The 25,043-nt window shown below is 42.7% G+C and overlaps 1 protein-coding gene across 1 annotated transcript; it reads right to left on the reverse strand.

The window, feature by feature from the left end:
• Window positions 1–3,723: 3,723 nt before the first annotated feature.
• Window positions 3,724–25,043, reverse strand: SFT2D2 (SFT2 domain containing 2). Its single transcript, XM_027526266.1, has 8 exons — window positions 24,861–25,043; window positions 19,129–19,215; window positions 18,792–18,877; window positions 15,714–15,795; window positions 13,309–13,344; window positions 13,163–13,221; window positions 11,235–11,264; window positions 3,724–9,427 (listed from the first exon to the last, which is right to left on the reverse strand). The coding sequence occupies exons 1-8, from the start codon at window positions 24,921–24,923 to the stop codon at window positions 9,388–9,390; spliced, it is 483 nt and encodes a 160-aa protein (XP_027382067.1). The 5' UTR covers window positions 24,924–25,043; the 3' UTR covers window positions 3,724–9,387.

A 25,043-nucleotide genomic window follows, 5' to 3' on the forward strand; every position in this document is an offset into this window, starting at 1 on the left:
AGAGGCTTGTGGACACAGTGGAAGGAGAGGGTGAGACGAATTGAGAGAGTAGCACTGAAACAAATATATTACTATATGTAACATAGTCAGTGGGAATTTGCTGTATGACGTAGGGAGCTCAAATCTGGTGCTCTGTGACAGCCTAAAGGGGTGGGGTGGGGAGGGAGGTAGGAGGAAGGTTCAAGAGGAAGGGGACGTATGTATACCTATGGCTGACTCATGTTGCTATATGGCAGAAACCAACACAGTATTGTAAAGCAATTATCCTCTAATTAAAAACAATTTTTTAAAAAGAAAGAAAATAGTTGAACAAAAATGAAAACACAACATACCAAAACTTATGGGATGCAGCAAAGGCAATCCTGGAGGAAATATATAGCTATATAAACACTTACATTAAAAAATGAAAAAGATCTAAAACCAACAGCCTAACTTTACAACTTAAGGACTAGGGAAAAAAAGAACTAAACTCAAAGCTAGCTAGTAGTAAAGTAATAAAGTAAACTTAATATAATAAAGGTTAGAGCTGAGATAAACAGAGAATAGAAAAACAATAGAAAAAAATCAATGAAACAAAAACAACAGGTCAATAGATCTACAAAAGACTGACAAAAAGATCAACAACAAATAAAGATCAATAAGATCAACAAATCTTTAGTTAGATGAACTATGAAAAAAAAGAGAGACAACTCAAAATATTAAAATGAGATATGAAAGTAGGAGCATTACTACCAATTCTACAGAAATAAAAAGGATTAAGAGAGTACTATGAACAATTATTGGATAACCTAGTTTAAATGAACACATTCCTAGAAACACAACACTTGGTATTTGTCTACCAAGATTAAGTCACAAACCAATACAAAATCTGAATAGACCTATAACTAGTAAGGATGTTGAATCAGTAATCAAAAACATTCCCACAAAGAAAAACCCTGGACATGATACAGACACTACAATTCTACCAAACATTTAAAGAAAAACTAATCCTTCACAGACTTTTCCCAAAACTTGAAGAGGAAGGAAGACTTCCCAAATTATTCTATGATGCCAAACATACTATTTAAAAAAACTAGAGACCAATATTCCTTATGAACATTGATGCAGAAGTGCTCAAAACAAGCAAAACAAAAAAAGCCCCAGGAAACCAAATTCAACATCATACTGAAACACAAACACAGGAATACTGTGCAGCCATAAAAAAGGAAATCCTGCCATTTATGACAGCATGGGTGGATAAGTGAAGTCAGACAGAAAAAGACAAATACCATATGGTCTCACTTACATGTGGAATCTTAAAAATAAAACTCAGAAAAAGATTCTGATTTATACTTACTATTTATAGATTTATAGATAGGGATTGGAAGATGGGAAAATTGGATGAAGGTGGGTAAAAGTTACAAACTTCCAATTAGAAGATAAATAAGTGTTGGGGATATAATGTACAACACGGTAACTATAGTTAAAACTCTGTATATCTGAAAGTTAAGAAAAGTAAATCCTAGAAGTTCTCATCACAAAGGAAAAAAAATATTTTTCTTTTTCTTTTTTTGTATATATATGAGATTATAGATGTTAACTTATTGTGGCAATCAATTCAAGATGTATATAAGTCATTATGCTATATGCCTTAAACTTATACAGTGCTGTTATGTCAATTATATCTCAATAAAATTGAAAGAAAAAACTCTGAAGAAACCAAGGAAGTGACACTATAAAATCAGAATACTGGTCCCCTTTTTGAAGGAGAGATATAGGAAATGATACCTGGAAAGGAGCATGAGGGAACTTTGGGGTGATGGCAAGCAATGTTCTATTTCTTGACCTGGGTGGTAGTTAGACAATCATTCTGTAATAATTCATTGAGCTAAACATTTTTGTCTCATATTTTGTTTCTCCACATGTATTTTATTTTTTAATGCTTTAAATAAGCTATTTTTAAAAAGCTAATTGAATGGATAATTAAATTCAATTATAATTTACACCATCTCACTCAATTTATATAAGTAGGCAAAATTAGTAAGGTTAGAATTTAAATAATACTATTAACCAATTTGACCTGGTACCTATAGAGTACTCCCCACAACCAGTGCTAAATGCAATTCTTTTCAAATATACATGGAACATCCATCAAGACAGACTATATGCTGGGCCATAAAACAAGTCCCAATATACTTAAACACATTAAGACAATGTAGACTATATTCTCTGACTACAACAGAATTAAATTATAAATCAAGAAAATCCCCAAATACCTGAATATTAAACACACTTGTATATAACCAATGGACCAAAGAACAAAAATCAGAGAAATAAAAAATATATTGGACTGAAAATGAAAACACAATATATCAAAATTTGTGAGATGTAGCTAAAATAATCTTTAAAGAGAAATTTACAGTATTAAATTATATTACGAGAAAGATCTAAAGTCAACTATTTAAATGTCTTAACTTTGAAAAAGCCAGAAAAGTAATATAAACCCAAAGTAAGTATAAGAAAGGAAAGAAGAAATGTAAGAAATTAATTAAATAGAAAACAGACAACCAACGAAACTGAAGCTGGTTCTTTTATTATAAAATACAACACATCACAAAAGTGCACATCCAGGGGCTTCCCTGGTGGTCCAGTGGTTAAGAATCCACCTTCCAACGCAGGGGACACAGGTTCAATCCCTGCCTGGGAAACTAAGATCCCACATGCCGTGAAGCCCATGTGCCTCAACTACGAAGCCAGCACAGTGCACCTAGAGAGAAGCCTGTGCACTCCCATGGAAGATCCCACCCGCATGCTGCAATGATGAACCTGTGTGCCGCAACTAAGATCCAGTGCAGCCAAAAAAATAAATATTCTTTTAAAGAGCACATACACGAAAAATACAAAGTGCGATGATTTACTCATGAACACCCTGTAAGGACCACTTGATCAAGAAATACAATCAGCACCCAGGGTCTCCCTACACATTCTGTTTCTTCTCAATCGTTAACCTCTCCATCCTTCTCAAAGCAATCACTATCCAAACTTTTATGCAAATAACTTCCTTGCTTTCATTATAATTTTACCACTTAAGAATACATCCTCAAAATCTAGGATTGAGTTTTACCTGTTTTTATTAACTTCATATAATGATGATATATAATTATTAGATGTGTTTGCTTGCTAGTCACATATTTTCTTAAGTTAAATGTCTGTTCCAATCTTTTTAACTGAGTTGTCTTTTGAAACAATCAATACAATTGATAAACTTCAAGCTAGACTGATCAATATAGACACAAATAATCAGTATCAGCAATGAAAGAACTGACAAGTTCTTTCAATGTCTGTACAAGTCTGTACGAGTGTAATGTCTGTATAAGTGCTACAGACATTAAAAGAATAAGGAAACATTATTATTAAAAACCTTACAGGAATTAATTTGACAACCTGGTTTACACAAAGTAACTAAACTAGCTAGGTATATAGGAATAATCCAGAATAACCACTTGAAATTTCTTACATTTCAAAACCTTTAAAACTGTCCTTAGATCTGTATTTATCCTAAGTCATTTGAAAAAAGGATAAGCATATCAGTTTATCTCAAAACACATCTTTAAGTACCTACGACATGTGCTACCATTAAAGGTTCATCTTAAACACATGGTCTTTTCTCATAGTCATGCAGTCTTCATTTGGCTTAGTGACTCCTGGAAAAACAAACATGAATAAGAGACAGCACAAGATTTATTAAAGATCATAATGCTCTCATTTATTAGAGAAAAAAAAAAGTTTTGTGATATTTGGGGGAAAAACAGCTTGCTTAACAGTAAAATTCTTTCTCTTTGAAAGGAGTTAGTAAAAAGAAAACAATATTCATTGTATGAAATAGGATCTCAAGGTAGGAAAAACAACACATAATATATTTTTGACATAAAAATTTAGGTATGCCATCAGCAGCATTCAAAATTAGCTGAGTATCTATACAATTATAAAAATTGAATTTTTAACAAAGTGTCTTAAAAGCTTATCATATTAGAACAGGCACAATGTTCTGTAGGCATATAAACTCCCCAGGGGCTTTTAAAAATCCGTCATCTCAACTGCACAATCAGAATGTACAAAGCAGCAAAAGATCATAGTTCAGGTTTTAATTGTTTTTCCTTGTTCAAAGTGGCTAAGTCAAGCAAATATATTGAAAAAGGCAAAGAAAGCACTTTTCATAGCATTAAGACCACAAGATTGCATGTAAACTGTGTTTCTCCTTTAAGACACTAAACTAGTATAAGGTTCATCCACACTTAAGGTGCATTAACCTCTTAAGGTGCAGTCTGGAAGTTCAACAGGCAGAAGGCAACATTCTGCCCAGTTTGAGTCTCCATTTGGTCTCAAAGGATGGCTCCCACGGACAGATCCACAATGATATTAAATCTAGGCAGCCATTTATATCAGGGAATTTTTGCCTATGCTATGTCTGTTTTTTGGTGCTATTTATTAAATGTAATGACCACTGTAGCAATTACCCTCCACTAAAAAAATGTAGTGATATTGTTCTGAATATACACATCAATAGTAGTAGTTATTACGATGCTGTGGATTGTTTATTACAATGCTATGGATTGACCTTTCACTTCAGATAGCCATGCTCCTTCTGCCTAGTGAAGATACTCTTCCCTGCTTTCAGTTCATTCCATCTATAGAAAATGCTTTGTATATTTTCAAGCTCATCATCGGTTTATCAGCTCCAGCTAAAAAAGAACATAATGTTATTCTGTCAGTTTACATCAACAAAGGCACTGATGGTCCCTGGGTTCTGCTCACAAGCTCTGCAGCGAGATCTCTGCTTTGTGAAGCCAAGGGGCAGAAATTTGAGCCAAAAACAGCAAAGCGTAAGCGTACCAGGGCCTTAGGAGTGTTATCAAGGCATTCAGGGTAGAACTAGATAACTGAAAAGTGGAACTAAATGCCTTACCCCAAGTAAACTGGGCAACTACACTGCATGGCACTCTCCTCTTCACTTGACCAAAACACCCTCAAGGTCTCAGACTTTCATAAAATTATAAATGAGAAGGTACGTTAAAGTCACATGATTTAACTTTCCAACTTTTAAAATAAAAATTGGTTTAAAAAAAATGTAGACTTTTAAATGTAAATTCTTTTGTTAATCTTTTCAACAGCTACACATCAGGTGTAGAGTCTATTCTCTTTTTAAAAATGGTAACTGCAAGGAAACTACTGCGTATCTAAAAACTTAAGTCTTGGATTTTAAAATCAAAAGAATGATGCCTACTATCTAGCAAAATGACTTTATAAACCTTAAACACTGATTTTGTTGTTTTTATTTGCTTAAAATGAAGTTTAAGGATGGGTTGTGAACTCTGAAGTGTCTGTAATTCTGTAGCCGACTCTAGTCAGAAGTTATCTGAGGAAAGAGATGAGAAGACAAGCCTTGTATAGGCAACCCCATACAAAAAGAATACTGAAGTCACAGGGCTGCAGTTTTATTTTCTAATTCATTCCACCAAGTCTCATCACGTGTGTCGTAACACGTGTCACTCTTGTGGAGATACCAAAAGCAGAAGCAGCCAAACCAGTGCCCCCACACCATTTTTTTTTTAAGGTATGACCCTCTTCTTAATTATCTTTCCTAATGGAAGTATCCAAAAGTAATTTTAGATGCATTTCATGATTATATTTCTTGCTTCTCAGCATATACTGATTAGGGTAGCACTCAGGTGGATAATCCACAATCACCACAGAGGAGTGATGCACAGAAGCTCCAAGCACTGATAATGAGGCCAATGAGAATGCTCAGCCAGATAGAGTGTTTTGCTCCTTCCCAGAGACAAGACAGTCTGTGGAAGAGAAAGAGGAAACCTTGGGCCAGGTCTCAGCAGCCCACAGCCATGGGCACAGCCACGCAGAGAAGTTGGAGAGCCAGAGGCCACCCTGAACACATCAGGCAAAAGCGAAGAACTCTGAGACCGGAGGTGGGGGGCAATGAGTTAGAAAACACGCTGGCCCAGCATCAGACTAGCAGTTTCTAAGGGGCGGGGAAACCTAAGAAGCCAGGCCTCCAGGACTGGAGAGCAGTGCTGCTCCCAGCACAGTGGTCACAGATCAACACAGCCAAGGAAGAGCGTTCAGGCCAGCCTCCCAGCCAGCTGCTGGAAGCGCCGCCTTGAACAGACACATTTCTTGTCTACAAAAGAGCCACCTCAATGGCTCCCTTCATTCCAAAATGCAAAGATCTAACCCAGCAATGAACAGGTAAGGTAGAAGGCAGAGGAGCAGGGAAACAGACCACGAACAGCCACAGGATCTAAAGCCCTAACTCTCCACTCCTTGTCTCATCCAAGGGGTTGATTTTTAACCGGCACTGTTGCTTGGTAACAGATTTCAGTACATTTGAAATGGGCACCTACAATCCGGCAGACAAAAACAAGTAGGGAACCAACCAAAAGGTAAGGCAGCAGAAAGAAAAATGTAGGAGTCTGGGAAGATCCTGGAAGGCAAGATCACCCACGAGCTGCTAAGGTGTTGGAATGGACCTGTCTGAGCAAACTGGCCACAGGACTCAAGAGTAGACAAAGTAGGAGCTTTTATCTAAGAACTGGCGTCCTCTGCCGCTGAGATCTGGTACAGACCCTTTACCCTTTCCGAGGCTGTTTCTTGTCTAATAATAGAGACAAGACTGCTAGTCTATGGTAACTCACTCTAGTATCCTTGCCTAGAATATCCTATGGACAGAGAAGCCTGGTGAGCTACAGTATGTAGGGTCGCAAAGAGCCAGACACAACCCAGCGACTAGCATACACTGCTAGCCTAGCAAAGTTATTGTGAATATTCAGTGAGATGTTCCATGGTGATGTCTATAGTGCCAGACACATACTACAAAATAAATTTTTTTAGATAAATTAATGACCAGAGACATTCACCCTGTCACCTTCAATGGTCATCCATTATTGTCAAGCTTAAATAATAATACCCACCTTTTACTGAGATATTTACCTATGCTGGGCCCCCTGCTAAGCACTTGACATATTTCTCATTGACATCCTGCAATGATCCAGCAGCAATTATCCCCATTATTTTTAAACAGATGAGCAACATGAAGACCAGAGGTTAAGGAGCTTGTTCAACCTGACACTAGCATGTGATTGAGCCACAACTCACCCGGACCTGTTTAACTTTATAGCCCACATTAACTACCACTACATCACACAGGCCAGGTGACCCCTTAACCTCATGTCTCACAAAGTCCAAGTCCAGCCTCTGAAACAGGTACAGAGGGGTCAGCCACAGAGACCCTGTGGCTGTCTGTAGCCTCCAGAGATCCTATGGCTGTCTGTGGCCTCCAGGCTAGTTGAAGCTCACAGTGAGACCAGGTTAGTTTCACATTAGCTTTAAAGAGAAGAAACAATGAAGACTCCTGACTTCCTTCTGGCCCCATTCAGGGTCCTTCTGAGACCTGAGCAGTCTCTTGGAAGCACCTGGCATGTTAAGGTAACCCCAGATAGTGGTACATACTTTCCACTTCTAGCTGAATGAATATTAGGGGTCTCAGCAGAAGACAGGATGCCCTCAACAGCCTAGAAAGGACCCAGTAACATTGGTTCCTCACTCTGGCACCATCAGGCCTGTTCATACCTTCCCCAGATCAGAAGAAAAGTCTTGCCAGTCTGAGGTCTCAGCTACAGCAGAAGAAAGAATTCAGCAATTAGCAAGCAAGGAGACAAGAGGTGGAACACTGCGTTTGGTTTGGAGGCTCCCAGAGCAAGAGCCTGAGTGGACAGGCCAGACCTGGAAGAAGACAAGAAAGGCAAACACAAATAGACTGGCTTTGAAGGAGACTTTGGAGGCCCTGCAATGCCAAGAGCTCTGATGATCAATACAGGACATTCTGATGGTCATGCAGCAAGGAAGGGCAAACGGGCACAAAAGAACTGATGAAGAGGCCACAGATCCAGGAGAAAGCTTCCCACAGGGAGACTAAGCAGGAGAAGATACAATGATGTAGAGGACTGGGCCAGAAAAGGAAGAAGCTTGCTGATGAAAACGGGGAAAATAGTTACAGGAGATATCACCAGAGCCACATCCAGAAATGCGGGTTACAAAGGGGACTGAAGTGGGGGCACCCAGGCTCAGGACTCAGTTCTGCCATCAACTCTGATTTTGGGTTAGGGTTAGTAACTTCTCTGAGCCTTGATTTTTTTGGCCTGCCAAGTGGGTTGACAATCTCTGCTTCATCACAAGGCTCTTACCAGAACTAGACAAAATCAGGGACACGAAAGCAGTCTGTCTGTGATCAGGCTTCAGGCTGTGATGTGGCCACTTTGCAGCCCCTGGTGTCTTCTCCCACTGTTTCCAGCACAGACTCCAGTGCAAAACACTGGGACTGTTTAAAGGTCACTGGGTGGGCGTGCCTACTTTCTGCTGGCTCCAGGGTTGGGCTCTGTCTTCCCACCTACTCTCCCCTGGCCCCATTCCAGGGGAGAATGGAAAATAAAATCGGTTTAAAAGCAAACATTTACAAATAATGGTGGTGGGGGCGGAACACAGCAGAGAGCAGCATGGTTTTCCACCTCCTACTGGCTCCTGTCCAAAAGGAAACACTAGTATTTACTGCCACAGCTTTGTTCTCTTTCAATCTCGTTCCAGGAAGTCAAGAGTAAAGATACGTTGGGGAGGGAGAAAGAAAGAAATGAAAACCCAAGAAGAAGAGTATGCAATGAGCATTAGAAAATACATTCCCACCCAACACTGTAAAGCAACTATATTCCAATAAAAGAAAAAAAAAGGAAAGAAAATACATTCACAGGTGTGGAATCAGAAGACAGCTGTTCAGGTTTAAAAACAACACACATCATCAGAAAGTGCTTTTCTACCTCATTCCACAGCCAGGCTCTTCACAGGCTCATGTTCAAATGTCAGGATGGCAGCTTGTTCCTGGACACCAAAGTAGAAGTATATCCATGTTGTATGGGGCAGGCGTGACACGCTGAGGGACAAATCTACAAAGTCCCATGGATTCCCAAACTCTATCCCTTCCTGTTGCACCTTTGTATCCAATGGGGCCATTGTCACTAACTGGGAATCACTGGCTCCCAAGGCTTATCTGCTGCTGCTAACAAGGTTTTTACCCATAAAAACTCAGTGGAACACCATCCAAAGGTATGAGGAAGATTCCACTCTGTCAGATACAGAACCATTTCTTGTATCATGTGGCAGACACTTGGGTTTGGGAACACAGTTGCCTCCAGAAGCAATCCTCAAAGGTTCAAAATGCAAGCCACGTGTTGCTTGCAAGATCAAAGGCACATGTCTCTGAGACAGAGGTTTAGAAGATATTTACAACACGGTCCACCCACATCCATCCACGGTGTTTTCCAGAGCTTTGCAAAACTGGCTGTGTTATGCAAGACACACAGTAAAACACTTCTTTACAGCGTCCCTGGGAGAAAAAAACACAAAGAAAAACAGGAGATCATCACCCCAAAGCCTCCTGGAAGTGGTAAAGGCTCTCCTTGAGATTTCCTGGGCACCCAGAGTAGCATGCTGCAGAGCAGAAAGCACCTAGACTATGAGGTCAGACCTACATGGCATCGACTTCAGCTTCAACATCTATTAGCAATGTTATACTGGGCAAGTTACTTGCCTTACTTGAATTTCAAATTCCTCACCTGTAAAAGGACATGTTCCCACCAATCCTACTGACCAGTTCAGGGATTAATGCACTGAACAGAGGAGGTATTTAATAAACAACAGCTATTTTGACAATCAGAGGAAAAAATAGGAAGAAAGCAGAAACTTTCTGAAACCAAAAAATTAGTCAGAACTGTGTACTTTAATATCAACCAGAAGCACAGAATGCACTAAAAACATTAAATAAAATAAGCACTAGGGCCTTTCTTCCTTCTAAGTAGGCAGCAGAAACTTGTTAAGAGACATCGTGCAGTTCCCTAGCACATGGAGCTCTCTATGAGGACTAAGCACTTGTGACCCTGCTGTATGAGCCCTAACTCAGGCACTTACTCCTTGGAATTCAGTGCAGAGCATGCAAGAAAAGAGTGAGGGCTCAGCAAATTACTATGCTCTCCAAGCAGGCATGTCCATCCCACCTCCACATCTAAGACTTCTCACCCAAGCTCTATTCTCTGTGTTCTTGTGCTAAGGACGCTACAGTCACCTGAGGGAGGGAGCATGAGAGAACGCATTCACATGAAAAGACACTGTATTTTACTATCAAGATAATTCTAGGACTGCATTTCTTAAGATACGCTCCACACTGAAGTCCCAGCAGATCCACGAGAAAGTGTTTTATGACGAAGATCCTTCGTGGCAGCTCACAATATACATAACATATTAAAGGACTTGGGAAGTCTATTCAGACAGCCTTTAACACAATGAGCTGGTTAACTTCCTGTCTAATCAGTCACTCCCCAGCATCTTCTGGTCACTGTCAGACACAGCCTTGGAAGGCGTTGAAACTTAAGCCTATTCTTCCTCATTCTCAGCTCTCCCACACTTCTCATTTCCTTAACACAGTTAAGGAAAAGCCCCTTTTTAGTTCACAGGTTATAAAAGAATGGACATTAAAGAGTGACATGAGAACAGAGTCAGAGATAGAGATCACTGAAAGTGCTAATTTAAGGAGGTCTTGAGGTCAGAAGCTCAAAGTGAGAAGGGGTGAAACTATTCTTAGTTATCATGAGTCCTTTCAGGCCAAGGTGGGGCCAAGTGAGTTGCCCAAGGTCATACTGCTTTCATTAGAAAACTGCAGTCCTCCAGAGTTCTGGCCCTGCTTACTTCCCTTTATGAATTCTTTTCTGAAATGTTCCATCAGTGGGATAGGGCAAGAAAACAAGCATGAACCTTCCATGCTTTGCTCAGTGATTATTAAGGTGATAATCACCTTTAAGAAAATATCCACAAAGTTACAGGTTAAAAAAGCGATAAGGAATCCATCTATCTATCTATCTATCTATCACAGCAGAATGTTCCCAGCATCAGGAATTGGTAGACCTGGGTCAATGACCATCACTGGTTGTATTATAGGTGGGGCTGGGGATGAGCCTCAGCTTACAAATGTATAAAATCATAAAACAGATGTATAACATCTGCCTATTTGTCTCAAGGATTTTTCGTAACCATATAATAGCATGAGCTCTATAAAACCACCCTAAACTAAAAGGACCTGTGCAAACATATCCTCATCCCCAAATACTTGATGTTACAGTCCTAAGGAGAGTCAGTCTTACCTTGCAAATGGTATGTAGGAAAGACTGTACCTACAATGAAAAACAGACAAAAGATCTAGTCAGATGAAGCGAGTGGAAGGTTACAGAGTGAACTGGGCTTCTGAGCATCTGCAATGTGTGGAGGGTGCACGAACACACACACAAGCACACACACACACACTGTCATGTGTATAACAAGGAAGCAAGTATTATCTGTAATCAAAGTTGGAGGGCAAAAGGCCCATGTGGTGGTAATTGTCACCTCAGCCTCACGGGGTTAATCTTTAACCAAATGAGCCAGCAACATCACCTACAACATACAGATTCCAGATATCCTAGAAGCCCTATTCTTTTTTTTTCTTTTGGAAGCCCTATTCTTAAGGAACACTAAATAAGATCCAGATCAGTTGTCCCCTAATATTTTACAAATCCTCAACAGAATGTACCTTCTACCCAACTGGGATAAATTTTCTGGTCCGTGCCTATTAATTGTAAAAGAAGTGAAAAGAGAATAGGTAAAGGTGGGGAAACACACTACCAACTGCTCTATGGATGAAAGTATAAGCAAGCTATGATTCTTTTTTTTTTTAAACTATGATTCTTTAAGAACCCAAGCCCACAGATTTCTTGGTGGTCTCAGTTAACTCAGCCCCTTCCCCAGGAGGGAACCACACAGGGAGGAAGCTGGCCACACCCTAAAAGACCAGGCCTGGGTGTCAGGCAGGCTGGAAGTCAATCAGCCCTAAGAAGGCGCATATAGTTGAAACACATCAGCATTGTAACAGGGCCATTTGCTTCTGCCCATATGAATGCTAAACCTTTAAAAACTGGCTTCATAATCAGTCGATAAGCAAAGAAAGGCATGGGCATGTGAGGACTGATTTCTGCCTCCAGAAAAAAAAAACAAAAATATAAACATAAGCCATTACACCAGGCGCTTTCAATACATTAACACACTGTATGTGTCATATTAAAATCAGGCCATCCTTCTCTGAATCTGACACTCACCATGTACAGAAGCTCACTTACTTGGAACAGAGTAAATTCCAAAGGGAATTTTGAAAGTACATTTATTCAAAAGTCCAAAATTACTAAAAGGAAGAATGGATGTTAAGCACGCAGTCTCAAGATTGAATTCTATCCAATAAGACTATACTTGATCCCTGGAAGTTTTAAAGCTTTCAGTCCTCCTTTCTTTGCATTAGAGCCAACATTTTTTTCCCAAAGTAGATCTAGTCACATTTTTATGAAACTGTCCTGGCAGACATCATCCTTTGATAAACTGTGGACATATTACGGAAATGTCTCAGGAGCTGTTGTCTCCATATGTGCCTGGGCAGGTGTGAAATGTCCATGAACCTCCAGCACCATCCATGGTTTTGAATGTCTCCAGTGGTCCTTTCTCTATGCTTGGGCTCTGGGCCACCATTCTCTGGTCGTGCTACAGCCCACAGCCACACGGTTTTCCATTTCATCAGTCACTGTTTCTGGACAGTGACACTTTTTGTCCTTCTGTTAAATGATTCATCCAACCATAAATATAACACTCATGATTTTTTTTGCCAGTTTCCCTTTTCTTTAATGTCTGTTTGACTCACAAGCCTCTTTTCACCAGCCCCTACAATACTTCATTGTCCTTGTCCTTACCGGACGTGAATGGTTGAATAATGCTAGCAACATCTCAAAACCAACCCTGAGCCCAGCAAAAATGCCGCAGTGGGCAAACAGCCTCCCATGACCACTCAAGACCACTAATGCCACCTACTGGCAGTGCGCTGAGTTGACAGGTTTTGGCTCGACAGTGTACTTGACTTGCATCATTAAGGATTTTTCAATTGAAAAGCTTCTGTTTTCCTAATCCTCCTACCCAAATCATGTGGGATTTTATCTCCGTCAGCTGCATTAGTCAGAGACTGATGTGGGAGCGGACGGCTGAAAAGGTTACTTACCACGTCAGGGCCAGAGACTGCAAAATGCAGAAGATGAGAGCAAGCCCTTTGTTGTGCCACTGGAAGAAAAATGATTCGGTTACAGGAATGTGTACGACAAGAGGCACACACCAAAAAGGTTACGGAAAACTAAAAGAAACACTTACCCAAAAGGCAGAACACAGGGTAAGTGCAAAACACAACTAGAGAGAGAATGGAAACGTTAATTAATATAGTGACAATGACAACAGGGAGGGGAAAAACCGTCGTTCTTGACAAACTTACAACAGCACATCAAACTGCGGTAATCAGATTCTGTGATTATCACAGCAACCAAATGCATCCATTATTTCAAAGCATCTAAGCTACCTCAGAACCCATGTTTTGGCAGAACAGTACAAATGCAACTGTCAATAAGGATTCATGTAGATTAAAAAGAGAAGGAGGATCCTCTTCTACTTTCAAATCTTCTCAAAATCTCTGTCCAGCAAATACAAGCACATTTCTGGTCTACCCATCCATCCATCTTTCCATCAAATGTGCGAAAGTAGGTTTAACACACACTTCTTTATAGTCTCTGGAGTAGAAAGGACAAAGTTTAACATGAGATGGCACTCTCAGAGCCCACGAGTCAGTTATCTGTTTGTATCTGTTTACACCTAACACTTTCCCCGAGTCCTTTCTAGTCTTCTTTTTTTCTGGCTGCGCCACACAGCTTGTGGGATCTTAGTTCCCTGACCAGGGACTGGACTCAAGCCATGAGAGTGAAAGCACAAAGTCCTAACCACTGGACTGCCAGGGACTCCCACGCCTTCCCCTCAGCACTGCATCCTTTCTTAGAAAGTTCTTTCTGCAAGAGACTTCTCCAGCTCATCTACCTCCAGGGCTGGCCAACAACAATTAATCCAGCTGTCAGTCACGCTTGTCCCCTCTACCCTGCTGTATCAGTAATTGCTAAAAAATTTGATGGAAATAAACTGGTGTCCAGCATTGTACCCAATGCTCTCAAAGAACACAAAATAGTTGCAATGGACTTTTACCTATCTGAACAAATGAGATGTACACAAAACTAAAAACAGAAGTATATGGATCAAGTTACAATACTGTAATACCGGTAATTATAACAGAAGTCCAGAGAATATGGTCTGGAATGATGGGATGGTCCAAGGGAACGAAATGGCCCAAGGAAGAGAGAGGCATTCCCCATTAGGGACAGAAAGACAGGACAAGACTTAAGGCACTGTGGTGACCAGCAGGGAACAGGGGTGCTGAGCCAGAGGGAGACCAGACCCACCGCAGGAAAACTGACAAAAACAAACAGGATTCCCAAGTCAGATAATGACAAGGAGAAAAAGAGACCATGTTAGACTGGATACCCACTCTAGAGAATGAACCCTGTATTCCTGAGTAATGCCCTCCAAGCTCTGCTTGTATGTGGCATCACCCGTTACCAGAAGGATGTCACAGCTCTCTTATTACCACATGCCTGCATGCGTGCTGTCACTTCAGTCAAGTCTGACTCTTTGTGACTCTATGGGCTGTAGCCTGCCAGGCTCCTCTGTCCATGGGATTCCCCAGGTAAGAATACTGGAGTGGGTTGCCATGTCCTCCTCCAGGGGATCTTCCCAACCCAGGGATCAAACTCACGTCTCATGTCTCCTGCATTGGCAGGCAGGTTCTTTACTCCAAGCGCCACCTGGGAAGCCTTTTACCACATGAGTTTGGCTAAATTGACAAGCAACACCTTCTGGGAGGTCTTTATAGAACTGGCAATACCTTAATACCAACTAAAACACAAGTCAAAGGGAAGAGAAAAATTATTAGATAAAGAATGCTCCTGGGACTTCCCTGGTAGTCCTGTGGTTAAGACTCCTCACCCCCAACACAAGGGGCCCAGGTTCGATCCCTGATGGGGGAACTAGATCCTGCATGCCACAACTAAGACCCAGCACACCAAATAAATAAATAAAAATAAATTTTAAAAAAGGGATACCCCCTTCTGCCACAGCGGGTGCAGACATTGGGTTGTAACTGAAGATGAAAGAGAAAAGGGTAGAAGTCTATAGATTTAAGAGGAAAAAAACTCCAAACAGCAGAAACAAAAACTCTATACAGAGTGAAGTAAGCCAGAAAGAAAAACACCAATACAGTACACTAACATATATATATGGAATTTAGAAAGATGGTAACAATAACCTTGTATACGAGACAGCAAAAGAGACACTGATGTATAGAACAGTCTTTTGGACTCTGTGGGAGAGGGAGAGGGAGCGATGATTTGGGAGAATGGCATTGAAACATGTATAACATCATATATGAAACGAGCTGCCAGTCCAGGTTTGATGCATGATACTGGATGCTTGGGGCTGGTGCACTGGGACGACCCACAGGGATGGTACGGGGAGGGAAGAGGGTTCAGGATGGGAAACACGTGTATACCTATGGCAGATTCATGTTGATATACGGCAAAACCAATACAGTATTGTAAAGTTAAAAAATAAAATAAAAAATTTTTAAAAATAATAATAATAATTAAACAGGTAACTTCTGTTACCTGACAGGCAGACCTTACCAGCACCAAGACAGTTGCAATCAAACGCGTAGGCTCAAACATTCGCTTCAGCTGTGTCATTGGTCCCATGAGGAAGACAGTGCTAAGAAGCAAACACAGACAAGCCGTTCAGACTGGAACAAAACCACACTGGGGACACCAAGGTGCTGCCTCATCGCCCGCTGCAGCTCACCTGTGGCAATGCGAGAGGGAACAGTGGCCTGCACTCGGAAAGCTCTGGGCCAGGTGCTGTGCTCAGGGCCTTTGTGCCTTATTCTTACTCAATCCATTAACAGTTTATGAAGTGATCACAGAACAGTTACCATACTTATTTTGCAGGTGAAGAAACTTAAATCCAGAAGTACTTCTTACTTATCCAAGGCCATCCAACTAGAAAATGGTACAGGGAGGCTGCAGATGCATGTAGGCCTGACTCCAGAACAACCTCCAAAACCACTAGGCTAGAGGACCGCTCTCTCACAGGTGCTACCTTGGCCTGCTTAACAACCTACCCATGGAGACAAAAAGACTCAGGAAATTGAAAAAAGAAAAAACATATCTTACAGGCTTAGGCAGTTTATGTTAATAAGTAGAGAATTCCATTTTCTTTCATAATCTCCAGAGAATAATTCTAATGATGATACTAGTAGCATCCATGATGTATGGACTATTTGCTAAATGCTAGCGACTTCACTTTCACTTTCCACTTTCACGCATTGGAGAAGGAAATGGCAACCCACTCCAGTGTTCTTGCCTGGAGAATCCCAGGGACGGGGGAGCCTGGTAGGCTGCAGTCCATGGGGTCGCACAGAGTCGGACAGGACTCAAGCGATTTAGCAGCAGCAGCAGCAGCAGATATCACATACATGATTCCATTTCATCCTCTCAACTACTCTGGCAGTTAGTTATCATTACGCTTATTTTGGAGTTGAGAAAATGAAGTTCAGAAAGGTTAATTTACTTATCCAAGATCACACAGCTAGGCATTTAAACAAGCTGGCATTCCAGCCCACATTTATTGGATTACCAAGCTCCAAAGGACAGGTTCAGCATGTCTTCTGCAGGGATGAAATTTGAGAGGTGGCTAATGCTGCTGCTGCTGCTAAGTCGCTTCAGTCGTGTCTGACTCTGTGTGACCCCATAGACGGAAGCCCACCAGGCTCCTCCATCCAGGGGATTTTCCAGGCAAGAGTACTGGAGTGGGGTGCCATTGCCGTCTCCGGAGGTGGCTAATAAGAAAGAGTAAATACAAATGAATCAGACATGCCTAACACAGCAAGAGCCAGGGCCAGCTGTAAGTCATGCTTCCCAACTCCTCTGACAGAAATGCCACAAGAAGCATCGCTCCAGGAGTAGCTGGTTATAGTCAGTGTTTAACACAGCCAACCAGCAGATGACATGAGCTACTAAGTGTTCTATTAAAAAAAAAAAGCTAAATAAATCTACCTCTCTTTGAAGTGCCATTAAGTTTCCACTTGAATTCAAGGCTGCCAGGTCAAGTGTTTGAGCTGAGTGCACTCTTAAGCCTACACTGAACAAGAAGCAAGAGCCAAAGGCAGCTTTCAAAATTAAATGCAGCACATATATAGAAATATAAAAGATTACAGGTAAAATCACAAACTCCTAGACACACGCTGAAATAATTCAGTCCCTTTATTATCTCCCCAAGCAATGCCATGAAGGGTCAGTTCCATTAGGATTTGTTAAATAGGTCTTTTGGACTAACACACCTATATATTTCTGCTCAATCTAGACTCTACATTATAACCTGTGCTGCCTACCCAAAGCAAAACTCCCCAAAAGTTAGTCTTTGAGAGAGCTTTAGAGCCAGATTAGACATCTCCAAGGTCCAGCATCATACTATCATAAGAATTAATAAACGAAGCTTCAGGAAGGTGTCCAGTGCATTATACTTAATCATTTGGTTAGCATTTCCAGCCAGAAAAAGACCTACATTGGGGGACATGTAGAGACAAGTAAGACAGAAGTGCAGCCCATGTCAAGTGGTTTACACGCCTGCAACAAGTCAGTGTAATAAAACGCTACCTGTGTTGTCACATAAATATATATGGGATAGACAGAGCCCGTTTTAAAGGAGGAGGTCAGTGATTCTGAAGGGGAAAATGGAACTAAGGGAAGTTTCATAGAAGAGGTGACTTTTGAGTCAGGTACTGACAAATGAGCAAGTACCCGTCAAATATGGGGCGCACAAGGGCCAGGACCCCAGGCAGAGAATAGTCCCAGCAAAGACCAAAAACGTTTGGGGGAAATGCAAGTTGAGCCTGGTTGAGGAGGAGGGCTGGAAGGGTCTGCCCCACATGCATGCTGAGGGGTTTGGATTTCACCTGTTGAGAGGGAATGGGGGGGCCACTAAGGGGGCAAGTTGGGCTACAAGAGGAGTGACTCCACAGTCCTGTGGGAAATGGCCCGGCGAGGGGTCCATAAAAGAGGCAGGGAAGCCCAACAGGAAACTCACACAGTCTTCAGAGGAGCAGTGACAGATGCCAGAGCTCTGAGCAGCTCAAATAGCACCTTCTCCACAGAAAGTCCTCTTGGCTCCCCAAGTCGGGTCAGATCAGCTCAGCCCACCTGCCCCTCTCCCAGGCATCACTCTCTCCATATCCTGTATGTCTGTCTGCCTGGCCAACCAGTAAGGATCCAAACCCTGTTTGTCTGTGAATCTGCTGAGCGCAGCACAAGGTGGGAGCATGTAAGTCACTCAGCGAGGAGCAGAGCAGTAAGACTAGAGCAATGGAGAAGGTGGTGTTGGAGATGGTGGAGTTGTAAATCTTGAAGAAGTCATTCAACTGCTCTGCACCATGTAAAATTACAGTGGTAATTTTTACAAGTGGTTCTTGCCTCCTCCCGGGGGTACTTCAAAGATGAAGTAAGATAGAAATACATGCTGAAGTTAAAAATACATATGTATATATAGAAGTGGTAGGATATAAAAGTGATGTGTTTTAATGACTTCTTTACTCTCCAAATCCTTATAATTACTGAAGCATTCTCCTTCACCTCCCTCTAAACACAATCTACATCCATTTCCCCATCTAATAATTGGCTAAGGTTAGATTTTAAAAAAAACAAAACTGTTACCTCCCAAGAGATGCGATGTTACCAAAGGTATAAAACACTGCGAACAGATATAGTCCCTTCCTGGGCACCCAGAGCAAAAGAGTTCCCTGTAAGACAAGACACAGGGCATTTGCACATGAGGAACCCCTTCTACCACAGCCACAGAACCAGGAGTTCACAGAGGAACCTGTTCCCTCCCCGCACCCCTCAGCTCCCTCTCCACCCCTGTTACCTACCTCCCCCTCCTCTTATCCATGCATTTCAGTGAAAAATAAAAGAGAAAAGGGGGTTGATGAAAGTACAAAGAGGAGAGAAGGCAGGCTGCGGGAAAGACTGGAGGAGGGGAGAGAGGTCTTACCAGAAGTGAGCAGAGAATTCCTGCAGCAAAACAGGCAATGAAGCCTTTTATTCTGGTGCCCGAGCTTAATGAAGTTGCCTCAACAACCTAAAATAGTTAAAAAATAAAATAAAAAAACTAATTACATACATGTGTATGCATATTTAATCACCAAAACAAAGGATACACATAATTAAATTTAGAATTTGTACTGAGGAATGCAGGAACACAGACTCCTAATTGGTCATGTCTACAACAGCCCTCATGAGTCACTGAATCCAGCTCCTTATCCATCCCATGAATCTCGTCTCCTGTAGCTAGAGGCTACCAACTTCTGGCTGAATATCTGCAGAGGTGAAAACTCTCTGCCTTAAGCACAATGCACTTCACAAACAGAAAGGCGAGACTGCAGAAGATCCTAGGGTAGCCTGAGCCCTTACGGCAGCCCAGACATGATGAGGACACCTGGAAAGGCATGAGCTCTGCCTGTAGAGGCCCAGGAAAAGGGGAAGAGACAGGGGTGGCACTCAGGCAGTGGGGTCCATGGGGCACCATCTCCTAATTCAACCAGTCAAGTTTTGTCACTCACTGCTTTTGCTGGCCCTTCCAGGACCCAGGAGGAGTCTGACTCTCACCCTAATCAGGATTCTTATCCAAGTCTATTTACTCTTGGTAGAAACTGTTCTTCAGGGTGTTGGCATCAGCCAAGCCACCCTCATGTGAGACGGATCCTAGTTAATTAATGACTGTCCTACTCATCCCTCTCTGCCATCACGATTGATCCTTCCCAAGAGCAAAGTTCAGAAGGGGCCAAGATTTCCAGAAAAGCTCTGCTAAAACAAGGGAGCCTATGAGTAGCTCTTGAGGCTATTTTTCCCCATGTCAAAGATGACAGTCAGGTGTCTGCACCAGAGACATGAGGCCTGTTCACCTCATGCACTGGCCACAGCTGTTCCAAGTTGCACAGGTAGCTGCCAGGGAGACCAAAGGCCTTTCCTCCAGCCCAGCTGAGGCAGGGCAGCCAGGCCCGACGTATATTCATTTACCCAGGCCTCGCCTCAGGTGGACAGCACAGTCTCCACCAGGCCATGTGGGAAGAGCTTACAGACTCCACATCCCACTACCTAATGGAAGAAGGCAGTGTGGTAGAGGCTGCGAAAGTCACTAGATGGGCACCGCCTTGACTGCTCCCAGCTTAGGAGCCTGTTCTCAACCCTGTCTCCAAACTTCCTGTCAAACCAGAAGCCAGAAGAACAGGACCAGAGGCTCCCCCAGGCATGGCAAGTTTGCTACAGCATGGCTTCCTCTCCACTCACAAGAAAAGTATTTAGGGCAGCTTATCAAAAGGGGCTCTCCTGTCCCATCTATTCACACATATTGAAAGTGGGCTCATGACACTGCAAACCCCTTCACACACACACACGTACACAAACACACAAAGAGCCCCTGCAGACACACACGGCCACAGAATGCACGAACAGCATGATCAGAGATGGTGACGTGCAAGGGGAGCAGGAGTCAGGAGCTGACAGCAGAGCCACCTGATTCCACACTCTCCCCCGAAATGAGCCTTGTGATGCTCTGTTACCAGGCTTTACTGGCATCCCAGAAAATCAGGTTAGACCCTTTTTCACCCTCCTACCAAGGACAGAGGAAAAAAATCAAAAGCTACCACTCTTGCTACTCATGCAAGCACCAAAGAAGGTGCTTGTCAAGGTGGAAAAAGGAACAGAGCTCCGTGAGAAGAAAAAAAAAAAGTGTGGTAGCGAGATTGGATAGGATTGCTTGGCATCTAGAGACATTTTAAGAGTCATCTGTTTTTTAAAGAAGATAAGCCACAATAGTTCCAAAAGGATGATGAGATGCCAGCTCTTGTAAAAATTAAAATCATTTGTTATAGGAAGCAGTTCTGGTTTCTGCCTTCAGAAAGGAAAGTAACACGTTGGTTCTACACGTCTCTCAAGCTGACTACCATCCAGATGTCACCCTATTTGGCAAAATGGGGGAGGGGCCATAATTTTTCATCCATGTAATGGCAGGTTCTTTCACACCCGTGCTTGGTCACAGGCCAGAGGAAGCTGTTGCTGTTGTTCCACTTCCAACTAGACCCAGCGAAAACGAAACACTTCTTTTTGTCTGTTTGTGAAGATCAACCGTGTGGATGCAAAATAACTCCCTAAATTCATGGTTTCTAGAAACTGCTAGTGCACTTTTTGGAAATTAGAGTAGTTGGAATAGCACCTGGATAGAAGCTGTAGGCAAACAGCTCCCAGGCTGTCTGACTGGTAGTTATGCACAAAGGTCCCTTTGACTCTAGGATGTGGAGAGAAGAGGGGCTCTTGCCAAAATAAGAAAAACTGATAATCATTCAGGAAAACAGGACTGGTAACTAGACGAAGGTGAGAAAGGAACACTGCTTCATTCCTGTGCTTTCAAACCAGGTACCATTCAGACCTTCCTCGTCCCTACAATCCTGTAGAGAAAACGCAAAGCCTCTATTTTCAGAAAGCCCACAGAAAATAAAGGTTGAAGTTGGATTTACGAAGACCAGGTTATCAGTTAGAAAACTCATCAAGAAGCCATCTGTGACTAGACATTACCAGGCAAGTTTTATAATTCTGCAGTTTCAGGTATAGGAGAAACAGAACTAATCATACTTCTATTGTTTGCATTAAAAGAATGACATTTTTTTTTAAGCACTCATTTCTGGTGACATCTGACAGCTTTTATAATTGAATGTAAACTCTTGAAAAACCTGTATGCAGGTCAGGAAGCAACAGTTAGAACTGGACATGGAACAACAGACTAGTTCCAAATAGGAAAAGGAGTACATCAAGGCTGTATATTGTCACCCTGCTTATTTTACTTATATGCAGAGTACATCATGAGAAACGCTGGGCTAGAGGAAGCACAAGCTGGAATCAAGATTGCCGGAAGAAATATCAATAACCTCAATATGCAGATGACACCACTCTTACTGCAGAAAATGAAGAACTAAAAAGCCTCTTGATGAAAGTGAACGAGGAGAGTGAAAAAGTTGGCTTAAAGCTCAACATTCAGAAAACGAAGATCATGGCATCCGGTCCCATCACTGCATGGCAAATAGATGGGAAAACAGTGGAAACAGTGGCTGACTTTATTTTTCTGGGCTCCAAAATCACTGCAGATGGTGACTGCAGCCATGAAATTAAAAGACGCTTACTCCTTGGAAGGAAAGTTATGACCAACCTAGAGAGCTTATTAAAAAGCAGAGACATTACTTTGCCAACAAAGGTCCATCTAGTCAAGACTACGGTTTTTCCAGTGGTCATGTATGGATGTGAGAGTAGGACTATAAAGAAAGCTGAGTGCCGAAGGAACTGATGCTTTTGAACTGTGTGTGGTGTTGGAGAAGACTCTTGAGAGTCCCTTAGACTGCAAGGAGATCCAATCAGTCCATCCTAAAGGAGATCAGTCCTGGGTGTTCATTGGAAGGACTGATGCTGAAGCTGAAACTCCAGTACTTTGGCCACCTGATGCGAAGAGCTGACTCATTGGAAAAGATTCTGATACTGGGAAAGATTAAGGGCAGGAAGAGAAGGGGACAGCAGAGGATGAGATGGTTGGATGGCATCACCAACTCAATGCACATGGGTTTGGGTGGACTTCGTGAGTTGGTGATGGACAGGGAGGCCTGGCATGCTGCGGTTCATGGGGTCACAAAGAGTTGGACACGACTGAGCGACTGAAGTGAACTAAAAGAGACTTTAAGGTCACCAAGTCTAACTTCACACACACATACACACACACAAACACAGAAATTTCACCAGCATTCTTAAGTCTTAAAAGCATAGGAAATGTGAGACAAGTCAGGACCAACATTTTCAAGGCGGCCTGGACCTAATAAGTAAAAACTAAGCCAAAAGCAACCCTGAGAGTGATTCAGCTAGATGCAAAATGCTTCCTGGGAGTGGGGACTCAGAAAGTACCACACAGTGATGTATGTAATCAGGAATCTCACACTCAAGAAAGAGGAAACTGACAGCAGTGTTTTAGAACAAGAGAGAAGCACCTCGTCTTCCTAAAACAGACTTTACATGCCTGATACAACTCTTTAAAGCCCTTCATTGTATCCAACATAGGCATTCACTATCTTAGGTAAAAACAAACTCAGCATTTATATTTTCAATCTGTACTACCATCATTCACTCTTGAGGGTCTGTCTACCACTTCATGGTGGTTTTCCAAATCAAAATAACTGCATAATTCCCACTGTCCCCCCAAGAATTCTCAGGAAAAGAAAACATCTCCCTTTTGAACCCCAGCTGCTTTAAAACTTTATTGACAGTCTGTGCAGCAAAAACTTAAGATAAGCATGACTGTCAACCATCTAAATTTTCTTAGGCCTAGTCTGAGGTTGGGCTTAAGGGTTCATATTAGAAGCCAGAAATCAAGAACAGGAACTAATGAAATTACTTCTGAGCCTTGACCAATTAATAAAGGCAATCGATTTAAAAGAAGCCAGAGGCTGCTATGAACTGTCCAAAAAATGTTAACCCCAATTCCTATAACAGTCAACATCTATAGTGTTACTTCTTCAAGGTGAAGATTCAGACAGCAAATTTTAGGGTTCTGAGATTTCAAGGAGGGGTGGAGGTATCAGGGTCACTCAACATAAAATCAGCAACTGCAAAACCAATTGAAAGCAGCATGCTGAGATAACCACTAAAGACACTGATGAAAATCTGAGGAAAAACTTAGGTACAGAGTTGAAAGAGCTATATTATCTTGTGCAACGGCTTCTTTTTATAATTGAGGAAACCAAAGCCCATGGAATACAAAAAAGAATAAAGAGAAATGTTACTTTGTCATCTACAAAGGAAAAAAAAATAACAAAAGCTCAAAGCATTTGAAATAGGCAATAAACATACTGTGTAGCTCTAGAACATAGTGGGTAATACTGCCCACGTTTCAGCTCGACCAAACCTTTCTAATAAGCTAAACACACAAGCAGGCGGCCTCAAGAGGTTTTGGGCGTCGATGAAGTCTAAGACGCCTACGTGCCGGCAGAGAAACAAGATGTGGTCCCAAAGCTCCAGGAATTCACGGTTTTCCTGGAGACAATTTACAGCAGCAGTGTACACAAACGTCGGGTGGGCATGTAACACCCCACAACTTAAACCGAGCCGGGGCTACCAGGGCGCGGCCACAAGCCCCGTCGCGCAGTGGGCATCGAGCAGGGACCCTCACCAGGGCCTAGCCCAGGCAATCTATACGAAGACTCCCTCCGCCGGGTTCTCAGAGGCCTCAGCCTAGCTCGGCGCTAAAGCCTCTTCCCTGGCCAGCAGGAACGGGGTCGCCGACGGCCACCCTTCCTTTCGCAGATGTTTCTCAGTTTTGCTCCAGCGTGGCCCTCCCTTTGTGAGGGGATGGGGCGCGGAAGGTTGACAGGGTGAAGCACAAAAAAAGTAAACAGGTGCCAACCGCCCTATGCAGAGTGCCTGGGCCCTGGCACTTGGGGTGGACAGTGAGGGGAACGCGAAGGTCTTGAGCCTGCGAGGGAGGAGAAAGGGGCAGAGGCAGAGTTGCTTTCCAAGAAACCCTAGAAGTCCAGCATGCTTTTCTCACCAGCCAGCAACAAGAGCCGGCGGAGCTGGGGGGCGGGCTTGGTGCTCTCCGAGGCCCCCGACGGACCTACCACCGCTGCAGGGGAGCAGCAGCCGCGGGGCGGAGGTGAGTGCGACCAGGAGGGTGGGGCGCCAAGGTGCACTCACCTCAGACAGGCCGCCCCGATCCTCAGAGTCCTGCCCGCTCAGCACCTTCTTCAGCTTGTCCATGGCGGGACGGGTCCACCCGGCTGCCCCTCCAGCCGCCTGTTGCGCTGGCTAAGTCGCAGGTTCTTCCGGGTGCTGCCCCAGCCGTCGCCAACCACAGCGCGCCCCGCCCAGGTACTTGCC

Source organism: Bos indicus x Bos taurus, chromosome 3 (genome assembly GCF_003369695.1).
Source record: "Bos indicus x Bos taurus breed Angus x Brahman F1 hybrid chromosome 3, Bos_hybrid_MaternalHap_v2.0, whole genome shotgun sequence".
Lineage (NCBI taxonomy): Eukaryota > Metazoa > Chordata > Mammalia > Artiodactyla > Bovidae > Bos > Bos indicus x Bos taurus.

Coding starts and splice junctions, on each gene's coding strand:
- SFT2D2 (XM_027526266.1), bottom strand. CDS start 24,923: ATGGACAAGCTGAAGAAGGTGCTGAGCGGGCAGGACTCTGAGGATCGG. Junction 15,796..18,791: donor AACATCGCATCTCTTGGGAG/GTAACAGTTTTG, acceptor TTTGCTTCTTAG/CACTGTCTTCCTCATGGGAC. Junction 11,265..13,162: donor CAGTCTCTGGCCCTGACGTG/GTAAGTAACCTT, acceptor TTTTCATTGTAG/GTACAGTCTTTCCTACATAC.